General features: G+C 43.1%; 1 protein-coding gene across 1 annotated transcript in view; it reads left to right on the top strand.

Moving 5' to 3' along the window:
• Positions 1 to 17,578, top strand: part of KCNU1 (potassium calcium-activated channel subfamily U member 1) — a 149,959-nt gene extending 132,381 nt beyond the window's left edge. Inside the window, exons 23-27 of the mRNA XM_040460964.1 lie at positions 888 to 959; positions 3,637 to 3,776; positions 12,393 to 12,584; positions 14,350 to 14,462; positions 16,959 to 17,578. Coding sequence (XP_040316898.1) covers positions 888 to 959; positions 3,637 to 3,776; positions 12,393 to 12,584; positions 14,350 to 14,462; positions 16,959 to 17,370 — 929 coding nt within the window. The 3' untranslated portion in view covers positions 17,371 to 17,578. The remainder of the gene's footprint in view (positions 1 to 887; positions 960 to 3,636; positions 3,777 to 12,392; positions 12,585 to 14,349; positions 14,463 to 16,958) is intronic.
• The last annotated feature ends 1,177 nt before the right edge of the window (positions 17,579 to 18,755 follow it).

The following is an 18,755-nucleotide window of genomic DNA, read 5'->3' as shown; positions in this document are numbered from 1 at the left end:
CCCTATCAAAGCATCACTTCTGATGAGATCATTGTGCGTGTGTTTCTTTTTTAAGTGGACCCCAGCTTCCCATCTCTCTCTCCCTTTTTCATCCTTTACATTTTTTTAGTGTGGCTTGGAGACCGGAACTCTGGTGTTCAGCTGGGTTTTGAACCTTCCTGTTGTTCCCTGCAAGGTAGCACTGTGTTTCAGGCTGGTACCATGCATTGCTGTGTTTTGGAGTTGAGGCCCACAGAGGAAGTGAGTCGAGGCTCACCTCCTAACACAGGAGGGAAATCTGTCTGTAAACTGAAAGCAAAGCTCAGAGGCCCCAAGTCACATCCTGCCCATCTTTAAGGAAGTCCCAAGGGATTTAGGATTGAGTCAAGCCAACCAGAGATGGGAGGCAGCCAGTTCTGCTAAAGAAGAAAGAAGACATGAGCATTGCCTCATGGGCACCCGGGTACCCAGAGAATATCTCAAAGAAGCCAAGAGCACTAGGAGCCAGAAACTAGTGGTAGTATCTCCAGAAGCACTGGTGGGGAAGCACCACCATTTATTCATGGTTCCCTAAAAGTTCTGCAAGCAAATGGATGTGGATTGAGGCACAGCCTGTCTGAGCCATTACCCAGCACTACCACTCCATGCAGAATAATCATATTTTACTTTGTCATCAATAAGCAACGACTGGGAGAGCTTCACTTTTTTGTAGTTCATTTGAAATGCCATTTAAAACACACACCACTTCTCAAAAGGAAATGCTGAGGAGGCCCCAATTTTCTTTCCCTTAACTTTGTTAAGATAAAGCATCAGGTAACATGGCATGCATTTTCATCCTTGCCAAGTCTTAAAAGCCACTTTGTTTGCATTTATCAATCTCTTTTCTTTGTTGTGTGTGTTCACAAAAGGGACTTCAGAGTGTTTCACCGGATTTCCTGAGAAACCAAAATTCCGAAGAATCCCCATCCTCACTGAACTGAGTAAGTTGTGTTTCAAGGATAAAATTCAAGGGAGAAATCTTTGTGATCTAAGAATCCACAGTCAAAGGACAGAAGAATCAGAATGGGGCCCAGACAAACATTAAGTGTCTGGACATTACATTGGGCTTTTACACAGCTGGTGACATCATCAAGCAGAGCCTGTTGTATCTGGGTGTCAGGGTGCAGGAATAGCATCTGCCTTCTCCTTTTGTTCAGTGACCAGGAGGAGATCAGCCACTGACTCAGTCTGTTTGGAGGAAATCTTTTGTGGGAGGGACCACGGATTTGAAGACTTCTAGGAAGGATCTCCCAATACTCACTTACCTACCCATCATGGGACTTTAAATCAGGCATCTTCCTTTCCTGTAGTGACACCGGGGCTAGGATACCAGGGTGATGCAAATGAGGCACTTGGGGTACAGATTTTAAGGATGTGTCTGCTCCTGGGGTTCTTAAATTTTGTGTCCCAGGTACCTCCCTTGGGTCATCTGAATCCTGGCTCTGAGTGATGCTCTTCTAAAATGAAAATACTTCATGCAGAAACACCACAATAAGCTGTTATCTCTCACCAACACCATATGGTAAATGCACATACATGAGACTTTCCTGGATGTGAGGAGCTCTGAGGGTGGGAAGAGTAGAGAAGGCAGCGAAGGTTCCTGTGCATTTGGGGATACGTTTTTAAGACAACAGGGGACACACTGGGATTTAATAATAGCAATAATTGATGATAAAAGGGGAAGATACGAAAGAGGGGCATGGTGTCTTTAGCACAGATTAGAACCTGAAGCTGTCAACTGCAGTTTTTACTTACATTTTATTTTTCTACCCTTTTGAGCCATCTTCAACCCAAGGCGTAGATACACTAAGGACATTGATTTAGAAGACTGTGATGTAAGTTGGAGTGGTTAGGAGAGGACCAGCAAGGTTTTCCCTGGCCCCAAAGTACATCTGGTCACCATCCAGGGACTTACAGCTTTGTTGAACTAAAGACTTTCTGGCATCAGGTGGCCCTTGTCAAATTAGTATAACAAATCACCTGTCAGCTCCCTCAGTTTTTTGTTCTTTGGCTGGCTGGAAAAGGTCAAAATGACATGAGAGCTGCAGGTCTGACTGTCAGCATTTTGGTACAGAATGTCCAGTGGCATACAGGAAAATGGCTAGGAATGCAGAGGCCAGTAGTTTAAGAAGACACAGCGAGATTTGGACAAGGGCTCCTGGAGTATGTGTGTGTGTGTCCAGGGTTAGAATGCAAGGATAAAAAAGTGTATGTGCATAAGAAAGGTGGGTAGATATTAGTCAGACATTGCTCATCTTTTATAAAACCATGGAGTGATTTGAAGAATTAAGGAATAATCCAGTCTTAGTTAGGAATGTATTCTGCATTGTATGCCCAGGAAGTTTGGTTTGATCTGTAATGTGACTGTCAAGAACTGTGAAGGATGTAAGTAAGACCTTATGTTACCTGCAAACCATTAAGTTGACCTGCCTCAGTTTCATGGATACTGGAAGAAGACACAAGACCCCTGGGACAGAGATAAAGAACAGTTTATTACTCAAAGCAGTGGCAATAGCCAGAGTACCATCAATTTTGTGCTGCTTGCCCAAAGCCTCATTCCCACAGGGTGACATGACAAGGGCCAAATAATACCTGTACGAACAATGGATTGCTTTGTAGGAGAGAAACCATGGGCTTTGGGAACCAGAATCTTTTATAACAGGCAGTAAGCTTGATTCCCTTTGCTCTGGTGGGAGATATTATCTCTGTCATCCAAAGCTATTTGGTCTTCAAACATTTTTGAAACAATAATCTTGGAACAACGGCAATCAGTGCTTCTGTTTGTACTCCCAACTATGACCAGTTGCATTTCCTTCAGAGGCTTCCTACAGGGATCTGAGTTGCAGCTGGGGCAAGTATAGACATTCTAGTAGATAATTTGGCCACTTCTACAGGGGCCCCAATTAGGAGGATTCTCTAAGCCCTATTACTCAAAGTATAGTCCATGAATCAGCAGCTGGAAGCTAGAAGCTTGTTGGACACCTAGAATCCCGTTCTTACCCCCAGACTTAGTGAATCATAATCTGTGTTATAACAAGATCCCCAGGTGATTCATGTGCACATTAAATTTTGAGTGTTACTGCTTTAGCTTATCCTGGACCCAGATAACTCTAAAAACCCAAGTGAATACCAAGGTATCTATGATGTAGTGTTATGAAAAATGCCTTTAATTGAGGTGATCATATGTTCCCATTTATGCCTGTTGTCCCAGTGCAGTTATTGAGAGTGCCCCTTTTTACTTCCAAAAGTGTCCTGCTTTGAAAGGTAAATTATATAAAGGTGACATTGGAGGCATTTGTTTGGAGGAACTGGGTCAAGGATATACCCTTGATGGTGAAGGTACCCAAGATGGATACATGTCTTTAGGGGAGGAAGATGCTTGGAAAGAAAAAAAAATTATATCTATATCTATATCTAATCTATATATATATCTAATATATATATAATATATATTAGATAGATATTAGATATAAAAAAGTAAGGGCAGATCCCACATTGGCCCCAGAGTAGACATCAGATCCTTTGATCAATGGTCACCCCTTGGCCTGCTTTGTATGACAGTCTCATATTCTTAAGCTTGTCTGCCTGCCTTTCTTTTTTTCCTTCTTTGCTTTGCAGAAAATCCTTCCAATATCCACTACATTGAACAGCTGAGTGGACTGGATGAATCATTCTCAGGAACAAACCTACATCTCAGCACATCCTTTTCTACTGGCACCGTCTTTTCTGGCAGCTTCTTGGATTCCCTCCTGGCCACAGTAAGTGCAGCTGAGCTGAACCTGTGAACCAAGCCCCTTGCAGAGGGTAGAAAGGATGGTTAAGGCTTAGAGAATTGATGAGAATTCCTCACAATTCTGAGTTCTCTTGGAATTCCACAAAAAATCTTGTTCAGATACATTATTTCATCTTTTTTCACAACTACCTGGCAACGGGAGCCAAATGTTCACATTTTCAAAATTACAAATGTCTTCTGGCCCTTAGAACGAGACCACTTGGTACCAGGAAGAAAGAGGAGGGTACCTACCTTTGAGCTTCAAGTGCATCTTGGCAGACCAAGCTGTGGTGTCAGAACTTATGAGATACTCCTTTCTCCTCTCTCTAAAATATCTTCAACAGCTTATGCAGGACTCAGCCATAAAGGGACAGGGGGACTAGGAAAAAAAGCTTTGGCCTTTGGCGATATGAGTTTTGTTCAGAGCTATGTTGACTCTCCCTCCATGTCACCCCTCTCCTGGGGTGCTTTGTTTTGTTTTGTTTTGTTTTGTTAATGTTTATTTATTTTTGAGAGAGAGACAGTGGGAGAGGGGCAGGAAGAGAGAGGGAGAGATAGAATCCCAAGCAGCCCCAATGCTGCCAGTGCAGAGCCCGATGCAGGGCTCAGACCCACAAACCGTGAGAACAGGACGTGAGGAGAAATCAGGAGTTGGATGTTCAAAGGACTGAGCCACCCGGGTGCCTCCTGGGCGCCTGACTATGTGGTTGGTCTTCAGCTCTCAATACTTCTTTAGCTTCTGAGCATGTCCCTTGCCTCCGCTCCAGCATTTCCATAAGTAGAATTAAATGCACTGTGAGAAAACCTACTCTATGCAGGGCACACTGTTCTAGGTGCCAGGGGTACAACAGTGATGAAACAAAAGTCCAACTCTTGGTTTCGGCTCAGGTCGTGATCTCACGGTTCATGAGTTTCAGCCCCACATCGAGCTCTGTGTTGACAATGCAGAGCCTGCTTGGGATTCTGTCTCTCTCCCTCTCTCTCTGCTCCTCCGCCACTTGTGCTCTCTCAAAATAAGTAAATAAAACTTAAAACAAAACAAAACAAAACATGAACCTGAAAAATAAGGGCCATATGTGGCATGTCAGATATAAGGGCTAAGGCAATGTGAGATAAGAAATGTGAGGGTTAGGAAAGGAGTTGCAAGTTTCAATGGCGCGGCCAGAGAAGGAAGGCAGCACTGACGTCGAGGCATGCAAGGCCAGCTCTGGGGAAGAAGGGAGTTGGTGTCATTCTGATCTTGGGAGAAGAAACACTGCAGGCAGAGAGGAGAAGGGAAAAGGCAGTGAGGTGCAAGTGCTCTTATGTCCAGGGAGTTGGACTAAAACACAAAATCTGTACGTCACCATTTGTGAACGACTGCAAGAACCCCTCCACAGGAAACCTGGCTGCCTCACAGACTCCTCCCCAGAGTTTCCAAGGGAAGGGCTGAGGAGCGGCTGAATACCAGTGTATAGACGCACAGGGCTCTGAAGCCAGTTTGATAGACTTGCAGCCTTCTGTAATTCTGTGTGGAAAGGGCATCATTCCTGAATTGTGCAGGTGCCTCAAAGGCACAGATTGCACTTTTTAGGGGAGCGTGGCTAGGCCATAGGCACTGCCCTCATGGCAGCAGGGGATTATGTTGCCTTGGCCTCTGCTTCCCTAAGGCTTGTGGGGAAGGGGTGTCATAAATCCCATCCGGTTCTCAGAGAGAGAAAACTATGTCAGTGATAGCTTAACATTAAACAAGTTGGTAGACTATGAATTTCCCAAAGGGTTAGGCAGCATTCAGCCTTGACTGAGCCAGGGGCCCAGTCAGGTGACCTTGCTGGGAAGATGGCTCTGTCAGAGAAAGGGTTTTATCACTGTCTGTCATTGATATGTCAGTTCCCTTGCCGGTAATTAATGACTTGAAGTGTCAGGCAGGAGGTGACTTTGGATGAACTGGACCGTCTGCAGGATACATTTTCAATGGGGTTAAGGTCCCAGGTCTCTTCAGAGATCCCTAGATGACAGGCACCTTCGTGCCTTAAATTCAACTGGAGCCTTAATTAAACTCCACTGGCCCACAGCAGCAGGAACAAAGTCACAGACTCTGCTTAGAACTAGTGGGAAGAACGAGATGGGCAGAGAAGGGCTAAGAGAATAGAATAAAAACAAATGAACATACAATGTAAGCCAGCATAGGAAACACAAACTCGGTCATGAGAGCCAGCAGCTGGGCCTCTTACCACTTACCACAGGACCTGTGACCTCACTGAGAAGTACCACCTCCTCCCAGGCTACCTTCAGGTATTGCACCATTGGGCTTCTCAGTGGGAAAGGACAAGTTCATCCTCCTGGAAAAGGAAATAAGCTATGTAAGAACTCAGGAGTCTTTTCTGAGGCCCTACAGTGAAGTCTGTGGAAGAGAAAAAGCCACACAACTGAGTCACATGAGGTCACAAGCCATACTGGACCCTCACTTTGTCTGCAAGGACAGGGGTGTCTGAGTGGCTCAGTTGGTTAAGCATCCCACTTCGGCTCAGGACATGATGTCACGGTTCGTGGGTTCAAGCCCTGCGTCGGGCTGTGTGCTGACAGCTCAGAGCCTGGAGCCTGCTTCAGATTCTCTGTCTCCCTCTCTCTCTGTCCCTCCCCTGCTCGCACTCTGTCTCTCTTTCTTTCTCTCTCTCAAAACTAAATAAAAGTTAAAAAATAAAATTAAAAAGGCTAGCACTTGGTCAACAGAACATAGGGTGAGCATAGCAATGGAACTTTTATGTCAAAGGGGCTGGCTTGGGTCTTGACCCTCTGCATATCTACCTAGTGACCTTCTGCCCCAGCTCTTGAATCCTTAATGATGTACAACACAAAAAAATGAACACACTTTAATACTATTTAGAGCTCCAGCCCCAAATCTCTGGCCACGAGAAGCTGAACTAGACCTTTGAAAATAATCAGGTAACTGCCCACCCTTGTCTCCTTTGCCCTGACGTCTGGTGCTGCAGGGTCCACCTGGCTTTCTAAGGGTGGGGGTGACTTCCCATTGTCTAGCCACATAGAAAGAAAGAGGCCACAGGTCAGACCTGAGCCTCCAAGTCTATCATCTCCCCTCTTCTGAGTACCATTTGATGTTGGCTGGCCTCCTGACCTGACCCTTGGTCTTGTGGAAATGAGAGCAGTGGCCTCGGAATATGTTCGTCACCACTCTGCTTTATTCTCCATTCTTATCAGAGCATCTTCTTACTCAGAGGCGGGGGAGAAAGGCCAGGATCTTGGTCTCTCCTTAAAGTTAGGATGGCAGTTGCAAGCTCCGTCCGTGGTTATCACTCCCTCTAACCCATCCCCACGGCAGGTGCCACTAATGGTCAGTTTCTTTGCCTGCAGATCACACCTGCGGCTCTTTCTCAGCACAGACCTCGTGGCAACTTCTTCGAATAAGTTCTGTTGTGAGGGTAATATTAGGAATCAGAGCAATAACTGTGATAGGAATAATAATAACATCTCTGAAGCACTTACTTTGGGTCAAGGTCTTTGCTAAGCGCATTACCTGCAATACCATGTTGAATTCTTCTTTCAACCCAATTAGGAGAATATAATTATGAGCCTCATTTTACAGATAAAGAGTCTGAGGCTTAGAGGGATACATAAAGTGCCAGAGTCACAGCACTTACAGATGACAAGCTGGTTCTCAAACCCTACTTTCTGTGATTCCAGAGTCAGACCTTGCTGTCAGAGTCCTGTCCTTCCAGAAATCTTTGTGATTATGAGTAGCCTTCCAGTGCACTGACTTCCAAGTTTTGCCAAAAGGGATCTGCCTTCCGGCGTGCTCAGGAGCTGCTGAGCAGACAAGCAGCGAGGGGGTCCCCCTGGGCACACTCACCCCATCAGGGCACCCCCACACACCTGTACCCCTCCCCCCAGTCAGAACAACTCAGCTTTCATCTGCACTGTGTGTGAGGCTCTGCCTCCAATTTGATTCAAAGGAGGATTTCTGCGGTTAAGAAGATCTGGAAGGTCACTCCTAGAAGTTAGAATATGGGACCCATAGAGAGAGGCGTGAAATGGAAGGTGCAGAATCCCATCCGCTGCTCTGAGACAAGATATCCAGTTTCCGGTCCTGAGTCCTGTGTGAGGGACAGGGGTCCACCATCCCACCCCATGTAGCATGTGCCTTTTGCCTCATAACGCCCCTTCCCAAGAAACACCTTCCAAGCGGTTCTTTGGGCCCGCCGCCCAGCTCAGAGCACCAAGAGATCTGTTTCCTGCTGCTCTATGGTCAGAGGTCACAAGTCAGAGCTTGTTCCCCTGATGCCCATACTACCCAGAAGGGCAAAGGGGAAAACAGATGCATGCAGAACAGATTCCCCTCAGGAACACGCCGCACCCGTGTCTGAAACGAGATTAGATCACCAGTCTGGACTTCTCCACCTTTTCCTCTGCCCTCCCTTAATAAACACAAAGGAATGAAGGTGTGGGTCCCAAAGATGGAACAAAACCTGAATAACGTGCTGTGAAGTCGTCACTGCTTATACTGCAGTTTTGTTTTGGATTTCGTGTCCTTTTTCATTCTATCCCCTGATACACCGGTGATTTTTTTTTTTTTTTCCAACGTAAAATAATAGTGCTTCCCTCCAAATCGGGCACAGCTGACACTACGGCTTCAAGTTGCCTCTGGTATACTACTGTAAACTGCCCCAGATAGGAAAACAGTCCAGTGAAACATAATTCACATTCACATTTAATCCTCTCTCAGCTCAACACTGTAAAAAAAATATGAATGTGGAGGGGCACCTGGGTAGCTCAGTCAGTTGGGTGTCCGACTCTTGGTTTCTGCTCAGGTCATGACCTCACGGTTCATGAGTTCAAGCCCCACATCAGGCTCTGCGCTGACAGTGCGGAAGCCTGCTTGGGATTGTCTCTCTCCCTCTCTCTCTCTCTCTCTCTCTCTGCCCCTCCCCCCTGCACATGCACGCTCATGCTCTTTCTCTCTCTCCCCACCCCCCTCAAAATAAATAAATAAACTTTAAAAAAATATATGGAGAGACACTCAGATCCATAAGCAGGACTCCTGTATGGCTTTATAACAATTGGACTTCAGAACTGGACATGAACGTAGGCAGCAATTTCCTTACTTGTGAGAAAATTGCGGCTCACAGAAAGTATGTGACTCCCTTAAGGTCCCTCTGCTGGTTACTTGCAGTTTTCCTACCATGTAGCCTCATTTTCAATTAGAAATATTTGATAAGAATGGTTGGTCTTACAGCCTTTGGAGATGGATTTTCAGAATAAAAAGCAGCAAGGAGCTAGGGTGTTACTATCTGTGCTATTAGGAAATGTTGTAGGTTATGAGACAGACCTCAAGCTTCATTGTAGCTAAAAGTGAAAACACTTTGGGCCTCAACATTTTCTAACGCTGCAAGTCCAAATTCTACTAAATCTGATTATATCAGAAACACTACCCAAGTTTAAAATATGTGAAGCACATTTCAACTTTCATATTTTCTTGGGAAAGAAAAAAAAGAAAGGAGGAAGGGAGGGAGGGAGGTGAGGGGGGCAGGGAAGAGGCCAATAGGAGAGAACCCAGGATAATAAGAATACTAGATGAGCTCTCAGAATAAGGGTGACATGTAAATCCCATTATTTTCCCCAACATAGAATTGCAATCCTTTTGAAGTCAAAACTGAAGAAATGACATATTCAACAGCTAAGCCTCTCTCTGTTAAATATGCAAAGCACATGTTTCCCGAGAGCCCTTGACACCAGAACAACCCTAGAATTTAGACCTTTGCTTTCATCAGTGGAGAATTATTCTAACAGCATTATGTTTGATCACTGTACACTATGGCCAGTTGTTCTTAAACGGACTGTGGCTCAACCTGGATTTACGTCCCCTGTTCACCCCTGGATTTCAGTGAGCCAATTCTGGAAGCTCCCTTCTAGGTGGTAGCAACATGGAACAAAGAAGAAATGTAAGGAGAAGACCGTCAGTCAGGGGATCCCCTCAGGACATTTGAAGTCATCTTTTAGTCTGAAAACTACTTTAGAACTTATTTTCCTTTTATTCTCTCTTAAATCATATAGCTTGTATTATTTCCTAGGCCCTCTTGTCCCAATGGCCTCTACATTTTGCTAGACATATTTGTTTATTTGTTAAAAATCAACAGCCAATTGCAGTCAATATTCGTACAGCTTTGAACACCTGCTTTGTTCAATGCACCCCTGACAACATGAATGTTAAGGAGACAAAGTCTGTCCTCAGAAAGAGCACATCATTTAAGGAAATGTTGCCCAGAGTGATCTGAGCACCAACCAGTGGCAGAACCACTAGAGGTGGCCTTTAAATTTCTGATTCTCACTCCTGTCCATAAATTCTGATCCAGTAAATCTTGGATTCCAGAAACCCACACTCATGAATATCCTTCCAGGTGATCCAGATACATGAGAACCAATGTTGAAGAGAACAGAACTTAATAATGTGTGCAGTAGATCTATTTCATCCCACAAACAATATTCAAAGGTGGTATTATCATGTCAGCTGTAAAGGTTATGGAACTGGTTTCTGAGAAGGAGCACGTGAATTTTCCAAAAGTATTCAGCTAGAACAAACCAGTCCAAGATTCAAAGTCAAGTATGTTTCAGAAAAACTACCAACCTTAAAATACAGAAAGATGAAATGAAGCAAAAGCCAGTGGCTGTGGGATCACAAAGAAAGGAAAACTTCATTCTGATGAAGAGATCCGCAAGTTGATGAGTGATCAGATGTTCTAAAGCAAAGGCATGAAGGAGTAAATATGTAGCTTCAGCAACAGATAGACTATTGAGCACTGGAGGGCACCATTCACAGAGGAGATGAGCTTGGTTTTACAGCAAGGGTTATGACACTGAAGGTTTTAGGAGGTGGATGGCATGACTTGATTTGTGTTCGAGAGAATCTCTCTGGAAACAGCTCGAACAAGGATTCCAAGTGAGAAGAAAAACAAGACGGGAAGACAGGTAAACAGGTTGCTATCATAATTCAGTCTGCAGAAGATGAGTCCTTGAATCTGAGAGTAGAGAAAGTGAATGGCAACATTTCTAAGACAGTAACAATTGAGTTCATTACTATTTTTTTTTAAGTTTTTATCTGCTTATTTGGGGGTGGGGGTCAGGAGGGGCAGAGAAGAAAGAGAATCCCAAGCAAGTAAGATCATGACCTGAGCCAAAATCACGAGTCGGATGCTTTAACCAAGTGAACCACCAGGTGCCCCATTGTTTTTAATTAAAAAAATTACTAGTTTTTCTATAGGTACTATTTAAACCTATGAATTGTCATGTCTACTGGAGTAAAAGCCTAATTTAGATAAAACAAAAAGTATAACATTTAAAACTCTATGTATTCAGATTTGAGAAAATCTGATGGGTAACGTATTCCAGTGCTAATTACATGTATGCCAATGGCCAGTTTACACTGAATATGGTAGGAATCCTTTGGAAAGGAAGTTTAAGAAAATAGCTAGGGCCAGGGGCTCCCTGGGTGGCTCAGTCAGTTAAGCGTTTGCGAAACTCTTGGTTTCGGCTCAGGTCGTGATCTCATGGTTCGTGAGTTCGAGCCCTGCATCGGGCTCTGTGCTGTGTCAGCATGGAACCTGCTTGGAAGTCTCTCTGCCTCTTTCTCTGTCCCTACCCCACGTGTGCTCTCCCTCTCTCTGTCTCTGTCTCTCTCTCTCCCCCAAAATAGGTAAACTTAAAAACAAATTAAAAATAATAAAATGGCTAGAGTTATTCGGACTCCAGGTGGTTTCAAAATAAGCAGTTGTCCCACATGTCTTCCTTTGGTTTTATTTTGATGCCAGAGATTCCAAAAATTCCATCCATTTATTCAACCCTTACAATTTTGTGTTCTAGCTCCACACAAGAACTGTGGGAGATCTAAATATCAGTAAGGCCCAAGGCAATACCTGTCCTCAAGTGGGTCACAATCAAAAGGAATATAAGTAGATTCACATCCAGAAGATTCAATTATGGATGACAGTAATCATGTCAGTAGTCCCTAGGGAGGAATCTATAGAAGTCTCATTAAATACATAGTTTTAAATGTCTGTTGATGATTATTAGGGTATCTGTGGCCTGACATACTCCTCTGCTATTTTTGGAAGACATCCTTGGTGTCAGTATCATTTCCCATTTTGTTCTTCTGCTACAGTGTAAGCCCTGAGGGAGCAAGAACTGGGTCACTCTGCACCTTGCCTAACCCAGTGCCCTACCTGAACTTCCAGTTTTTAGTTGATTTTAATAATGGTAATGAGGGGCACCTGGGTGACTCAGTCGTTAAGCGTCCAACTTCGGCTCAGGTCATGATCTCGCGGTTCGTGACTTTGAGCCCCGCGTCGGGCTCTGTGCCGACAGCTCAGAGCCTGGAGCCTGTTTCGGATTCTGTGTCTCCCTCTCTCTCTGCCCCTCCCCCGCTCATGCTCTGTCTTTCTCTCTCTCAAAAATAAAATTAAAAATAAAAATAATGATAATGAGAGACCCTGTTTTGTGTCATTTGATCCATTTCAAACAGTGATACCCCCCCTAAATTTCCAAGGCTATACACGTCCACAGTTTCTATGCTGGTTCTTCTGACTTTGCACGTGGCTTTGTCGTTGCTTTCCAGGCCTTCTACAATTATCACGTCCTGGAATTACTTCAGATGCTGGTGACAGGAGGGATAAGTTCCCAGCTGGAACACTTTTTGGATAAGAGTTTCTGTGGGCTGACCCACAGCTGCACTTCGGTTGTGTCTGGAAGAGCGCGGTGTAAGCTGGGGCTTCTGTCCTTAAACCAAACCATTCTGTCTGACATTGAAGTGAGTCTACTTCTACCTTAATAAAGGTTCCCCCTTCCTTACCATTCTGGGTTTCTGAAAATGGCTCAGGCTATTTGGGTTCCTAGATAGCCTATAGCATAAAAATAATAACAAACAATAATACAACCTTACACTCATATTTTATAATTTACAGTGCATTTTCATGTGCTATCTTTATTTTTTACAACAATTCCAGAAGGTATATAAGGCAGTCGTTTTCATGCCCATCTTCCAGATAAAAAATCCAAGTCTGCGGGAAGCATCTGAGAGGTCTAATAACTTTGTACCTTAGCAAGGGTATTAATAATAACTCTAATAGTTAATATTTACTGAACATTTTCTCTGTGCCTGTCTGCTTTGTTTTTCTTGTTATTTTTGTTTATTTAATCTGTCCAAGGATTTACATGGTAGGTATTGTTATTAATTGCATTGAACAGATCAAGAAGCTGAGACCCAGAGAAACAAGGACTTACCTGAGATCACATTTTGTCCCACTGGAAAAGCAGGGTTGCCTCCAAGGGAGTCTGACCCAGGGTCTGCCCACTCTTCCTATATCTGAGCTGATAAAGAAATCTGATCATGCCAGCTGAAATCAGGCAGAAGGATTCTGTGTTTGAGTCTAAGACTCTGATTGGGCTAAGTAGCGGAAAGTGCTTGACTTTTCCTAGCCCACTGAGCTAGTGAGCAGTAGATTATGGCAAGGGGAAAAGCTAATTAAGGAAGATTCCAGTGAGGCATCTGGGTATTTGTTGATCAGATTGGGGTCTAGCCTGGCAATGAGTAATCAACTTATCAGTGCCTTTTGGTTTAGCTTTAACTGAGATTACATTGAGCTCCCCCCCAGTTAGCAGGGGCAGGAATTTATAAGGAAATATTTTTCGTTTGTTCAGAGGACATCAGTAGAAAGAGAAACCCCTTCACAAGAAGCAATTTCTTCTAGGTGTCTATACTTGATATGTCTTAATAGATACTGCCAAAAAGGGAAAGCCCATGCTCTGTACATCTGAATTCCAGGTGCAAACAACATTGCCAAGTTCCCTTAGCACAGTCTGGTCCTTGGCATTTCTGTGGTCTTGGGTTCCGCACCTGAGAATGACTTACGAGTGACTATCAGCCCAGGATAACTGCCGCCAGCAACTGCCTGTTACTATCAGAGCTGACAGTGGACTGGTCAACACTTCCTTTCTCCACTTATATCTTGTCCTCATTTTGTTCTTTACCCCATAGCATCACATAATGAAACGGACTTTTCTCAAGTGACTTCACTGAATCCCCTTGCTGTTACTTTGACCATGTTGTCTCATGATGCCCTTGTTGGGTGTAGCCTGAGAACAGTGTCAGGAGGAAGGCTCGGGACCGTGTGCTATTTGGAGAGTAGGATAAGAAAAACACTCTCTTGAGTTCACTTTACATCCCAACCCATTATATAGCTTGAAAACTGAATTTCCCAACCTGTTACTCATTGTTACTTCTTACTGGTTACCAAAACAGCGGTAGTAATAAAAACTAGCATAACAACATGCTCCACCACACCCACGAGGGGCTCTGGAAGACCACGTGATAAAAACAATCACTGGGATTTGAGGCTCAAAGCTATTCATAAACCTAATTTCCTACTTGACAATGCCACCATAAAAGATTTTAGGAAATGGCTTTTGGGTCTTCCAAACTTTTACTGCAAGGAAAGATCATAACTTTCCAGTAAGTGCTTGTTATTGCTTAATTAAAGTGCCAACAGACACATGTTTTTCTCTTTTCTCCCCAGCCAAGAAAGACATTTGGGCAAGTGTTCTGTGGCTCATTAGATAATTTTGGAATCCTGTGCCTTGGCTTATACCGCATGATAGATGAAGAGGAGAACAACCCGGAAGAAAAAAGGGGAGTATGCTACCTTGGAAAGTGGTACCCATCTATCCAAGCATAGGAGCCAAAGCTACTTTATTTTATGTGAAAGAAAAGTCCAGAGCTGAGGGTCCATGCTTACAAAGAAGGGTCCAGGGGGAGTAGAGAGTGATGTAGGAATAAGGAAGCATGGGTGTGAATAACACGAATGAACTGATGATTGGGATACAATTACTACTGACTATGTAAGGAGAATGGTGTCTGTGTCCCTAGTGACAGCTAAAATGTAGACCCAGATTTTAAATCAGGGTTCTTTTGTAACTTACCCCTCATCCATCTCTATGCAACTTTTTAAAGCTAAAAGCCATTGGAAAGATTTACTTGTTTTCTGCTGGGCTCCTTGGGTAAATGTTTATGGACTGCCTCATTTCTAGCCCATTTGGCTTGGTATGTGTAAATTGTGGGAGTGTTATGTTCATATTTCAGTTGAAACTAAGATCCACTTGATAGCAGCATAGGAGAACATAAAGGAAATGTATGTGGAAGGCAGAAGGGGAAAAGAGAGGGTACAGTCTACCGACAATTCAATAATGTAGGTCCAAACTAAGATTCTCACAGTGGGAATGGACAGGATTCAGTCCATTTTAATTTCTCCAAGGAGAAATTAAAAACGATAGAGTGGAAGAAGATAGAAAGAACCTTGCTCTCGTTTATAGGGAGAAAGAAACCAACTTCCTCGAAGTGGAGTAGTCTTGAATGGAAAGAAAACTTTCTGCTCATCAGAGAAAGGAAAGAAAAGAATGGGTGCCAAGGCAAACATTGCCATACCATGTGCTTAAACGAATTTGTATGTAACACCAGGATCTCTCAGTGAAGCATAGCCATGGCCGTTGCTGAGAGAAAAGATGGAGGAAGTATTACAGGGAGTTGGGAAAGAGGTAAAAGTGTAGGTTAGCTACTGAGAGTAATAGAAGAACTTTGTTGTAGGTTTGTAGAAGCCATACTCAACTCGAAAATGAAAGGACAAAGGATTGAAAGTCCTGATGACGTTAAACAGTGGATGTACTTAGAGTGCAAGAATGAAAGGGGACAGAATGATGGGAAGTGACAGCCAGAGAGTGATTTCTGGAAGCATGATATTTGAGAGGTGGGACATGTCAAGAAATGATGACTTCCAGTATGTGCTCAGGAAAGTGGTTTGGAGATAAGATTCTTGGGTAGGAGAAAGGTGCCTAGCTCTTGGAGTTGTAAGCCACATAAACATTGCAGGCACATGAAATGATAGTGGTCCTAGAGCTTGAAAGAAAAAGTATACCAGGTGCAAGAGACCTAAATAAACATGGAGGTCTATAGATGATACTGATGAATCAAGAGGGATGGTGATATGGCTATAGAGTATGAATCACAAAGATGTTGGGGAGAAGTGATGTTCTGGAAGCAGCACTGGGAAGCATGAATGATGCTGGTTTCTCTCTTTCTCTGCCTGAACTCCATGCCCTTGCTCCAATACTTCTGGAAAACCCATGGAACATGGTAATAGGGAAAATGTGCAGCCCCTCTTTGAGAGGACATTCTGGAAGGAAATAATATTTCTGTTTCAAAGGGAATATGTGGCTATAGTAGATCTTATTTAAACTATTATAGATATCACAGGGAACTCAGTAAGAAAGGTAAAAAGGGGAAGATTGTTCAGTGAAAGGAGGTCAGAGGTGCACTGAGATGGGCGTTGAGGAAATACGAGGTGACGATTTGGGGCAGTGATGAAGAAATACAGGATGAAAGACATGAAAAGTTATTCTGCCTCAGTGTTCTGACATGAATGCTCGTGTAGCAATTCATTTAATTCACATTTATTGAGGATTTGCTATGTAGCTGCTACTGTGCTAAGGCATCCTGCTGCCCTGTAAACAGGACCAGGCTGTGGGTGTTCTTTAAGACTCACTGACATTCACTATTTGCTTACTAGTCAAAATTTCCAATAAAACTGGTTTATTTTTTTTTCCATTGGCCACACTACATTCTGTGTGAAAGTTGGTGGTGTAAGTATTAGGGTAGGCCTAAGCCAGAATGGAAATAGCTGGAATGTATGTAATCTGCTTTTGATAAAGCTTGGCCAAGTGCTCACTATTGTGCCAACTGAGTTCATTAGTGTAGTGGGTATTAAAAACAGGGAAACTTGGAGTCCAAAAGTCAATTAGAGATCAATCAGTCCACACCTCCATCCTATCCTTCTCCCATTAAAGAGGTGAAAAAAGCAAGGCCCAAAGAAGGGAGATGCCATGCCTAACCAAGGTCAGAGACACTTGGTTTCAGAGGCAGAAGTGAATGTTAGTCTCCTAATTCCTAGTCTGAGGCTTCAGTTATACTGTGCCAGGGGTATTTACTATTACTCAGAAACCAATGAGGCAAAGCAGAACAAAAACATTTCCTCCTCTGGCCCAGCAGAAAGACTTCCTTGTTTTGGCCATCACCCGTAGCCATGCCATCCTGGCTGCAGAGAGGCTCAAGAGTCATCTTTGGCTTTTCTTACAGGTTTGTGATTACCCGGCCACCCAATAATTTTAAGCTACTGCCCTCGGATCTTGTGTTTTGTGCCATCCCTTATGGCACTTCTTGTTACAAAATGGATGGTACTTCATCTCAGAGTCCATATGAAATAATCAACATGGTGCCACTGGCATCAGAGACAGTTACAGAAATAAATTATTCTCCTATGGTTGACCCAATTAACCAGACTACAAAACAACCTTTGACTACATCACTTCATCATTTGCAGCCAAAAACTATTTCCATCAGTGGTTCTAAGCAAACCGTCTTACCTCACAGCAGTAAAATGCCACCCCAGCCACGTTTAGGTGAAACTGAAACCGTGAAACAAAATGAGAAAGGAAAAATGAAGAAAACCACAGAGGAGAATGCCCCTGCCTCTTCAAAATCAAACTAGGCCCGTTGATATTCTCCACAAGCCTTTAGCTTGCTACTTGCAAAGCATCTCCAGAGATGGTGACTTTGGACAGGAAAATAAAAATGGAAAGATGTCTTTTTTGTGCCCATTGCTTCGTGGTTGATGAGCAAGCCCACCCGGGGGAGAGGCAAAAGTCTGATCCAATCCCACTGGGTCTGGAGTGATAAATAAAGAAATACATGACGAATGCTCTGTAAGAAAATTTCCTTTCTGTGTGTCCCTCGAACAGAAAATATGTTAGAATGAGCTGTGTTAAAGAGGCCCTTCAGGACTTGGGTTCCTCCAGTCAGGGGATAAAAAGTGAGCAAGATAAAAACAATGAGGACCTAGACACAGGAGACAAGAAATAAAAGAGCCCTCAAATGAAGAATCTTACATTCTTTTTCCTCAAGCAGGCCAATAGTAAACCAGTATATTTTCTCCTTCTCTTTATTCCTCACACTTTTTCCTTCTTCATCTCTGTCCATAGGAGGTGAGAAAGATCAGATGGGGAGACACCAGTTTGAATCAGAAACCAGTTTGTGTGTAACTAAGACCTAGGTATATGCCTGGCCCAGGAATGAATATTAGCATATCCTGAGATAGGGTGCCTAGGTGAAATCAGGCAGATAGAAATACATGACCTTCCACATTCTCTAATCTGAGAATAAAGACATCATTGCATAAAAAGTATACAAAACTTCCCCATGTTCCAAAATGAACCATTTACTCCCAATTGGTGGTCTCGTAACGATGACCTCTGTATGTAACACCTTCTTGTGTTCCAGATACAACACAGGTAAAAGAGAAGAGGAAAGAAAATAATAAACTGTATTTCTGATATATTATTTTAAATGATGTTTGTGATATCCTTGACATTCTTAAGCCCTTTGCTAATTTGGTATTAGTACCTCCACTTTACAAAGGAAGCAGTTATGGCACAAGTAGGGTTGCTAGATCAAAGAAAAGATACCCAGTTAAATTTGACCTTCAGATAACCAGTAAATTTTTAGTATGAGTGCATCCAAATTATTATACTTTGCTAGCAAGTGATAAAATCACCTTTTGAACCCAATTGATTTGACTCCAGCACTTGCAGACATTCTGCATCCAAGCACACAAATCAAAGAAATGAAACAAACCAAAAAGAAAGAACATTCATCCACAGGAAATAAAATTTTATATTAGTTAAACTTAGTTTGTAATAAAATTAACTCAGTCTATGTGGGGGGAAAAAGGAGTAATTTTAAGGAAAGTTGTCAGAGACCAAGGAGATTCTTTTTCTTTTCTTTTCTTTTCTTTTTTTTCTTTTCTTTTCTTTTCTTTTCTTTTCTTTTCTTTTCTTTTCTTTTCTTTTCTTTTCTTTTCTTTTCTTTTCTCTTCTT

Source organism: Herpailurus yagouaroundi, unplaced genomic scaffold, assembly GCF_014898765.1.
Source record: "Herpailurus yagouaroundi ecotype Mexico unplaced genomic scaffold, PumYag 28, whole genome shotgun sequence".
In the NCBI taxonomy this organism is placed as follows: Eukaryota; Metazoa; Chordata; class Mammalia; order Carnivora; family Felidae; genus Herpailurus; species Herpailurus yagouaroundi.
Note: the sequence above shows the minus strand (reverse complement) of the source record. Positions and strands in the feature narration are given on the sequence as shown.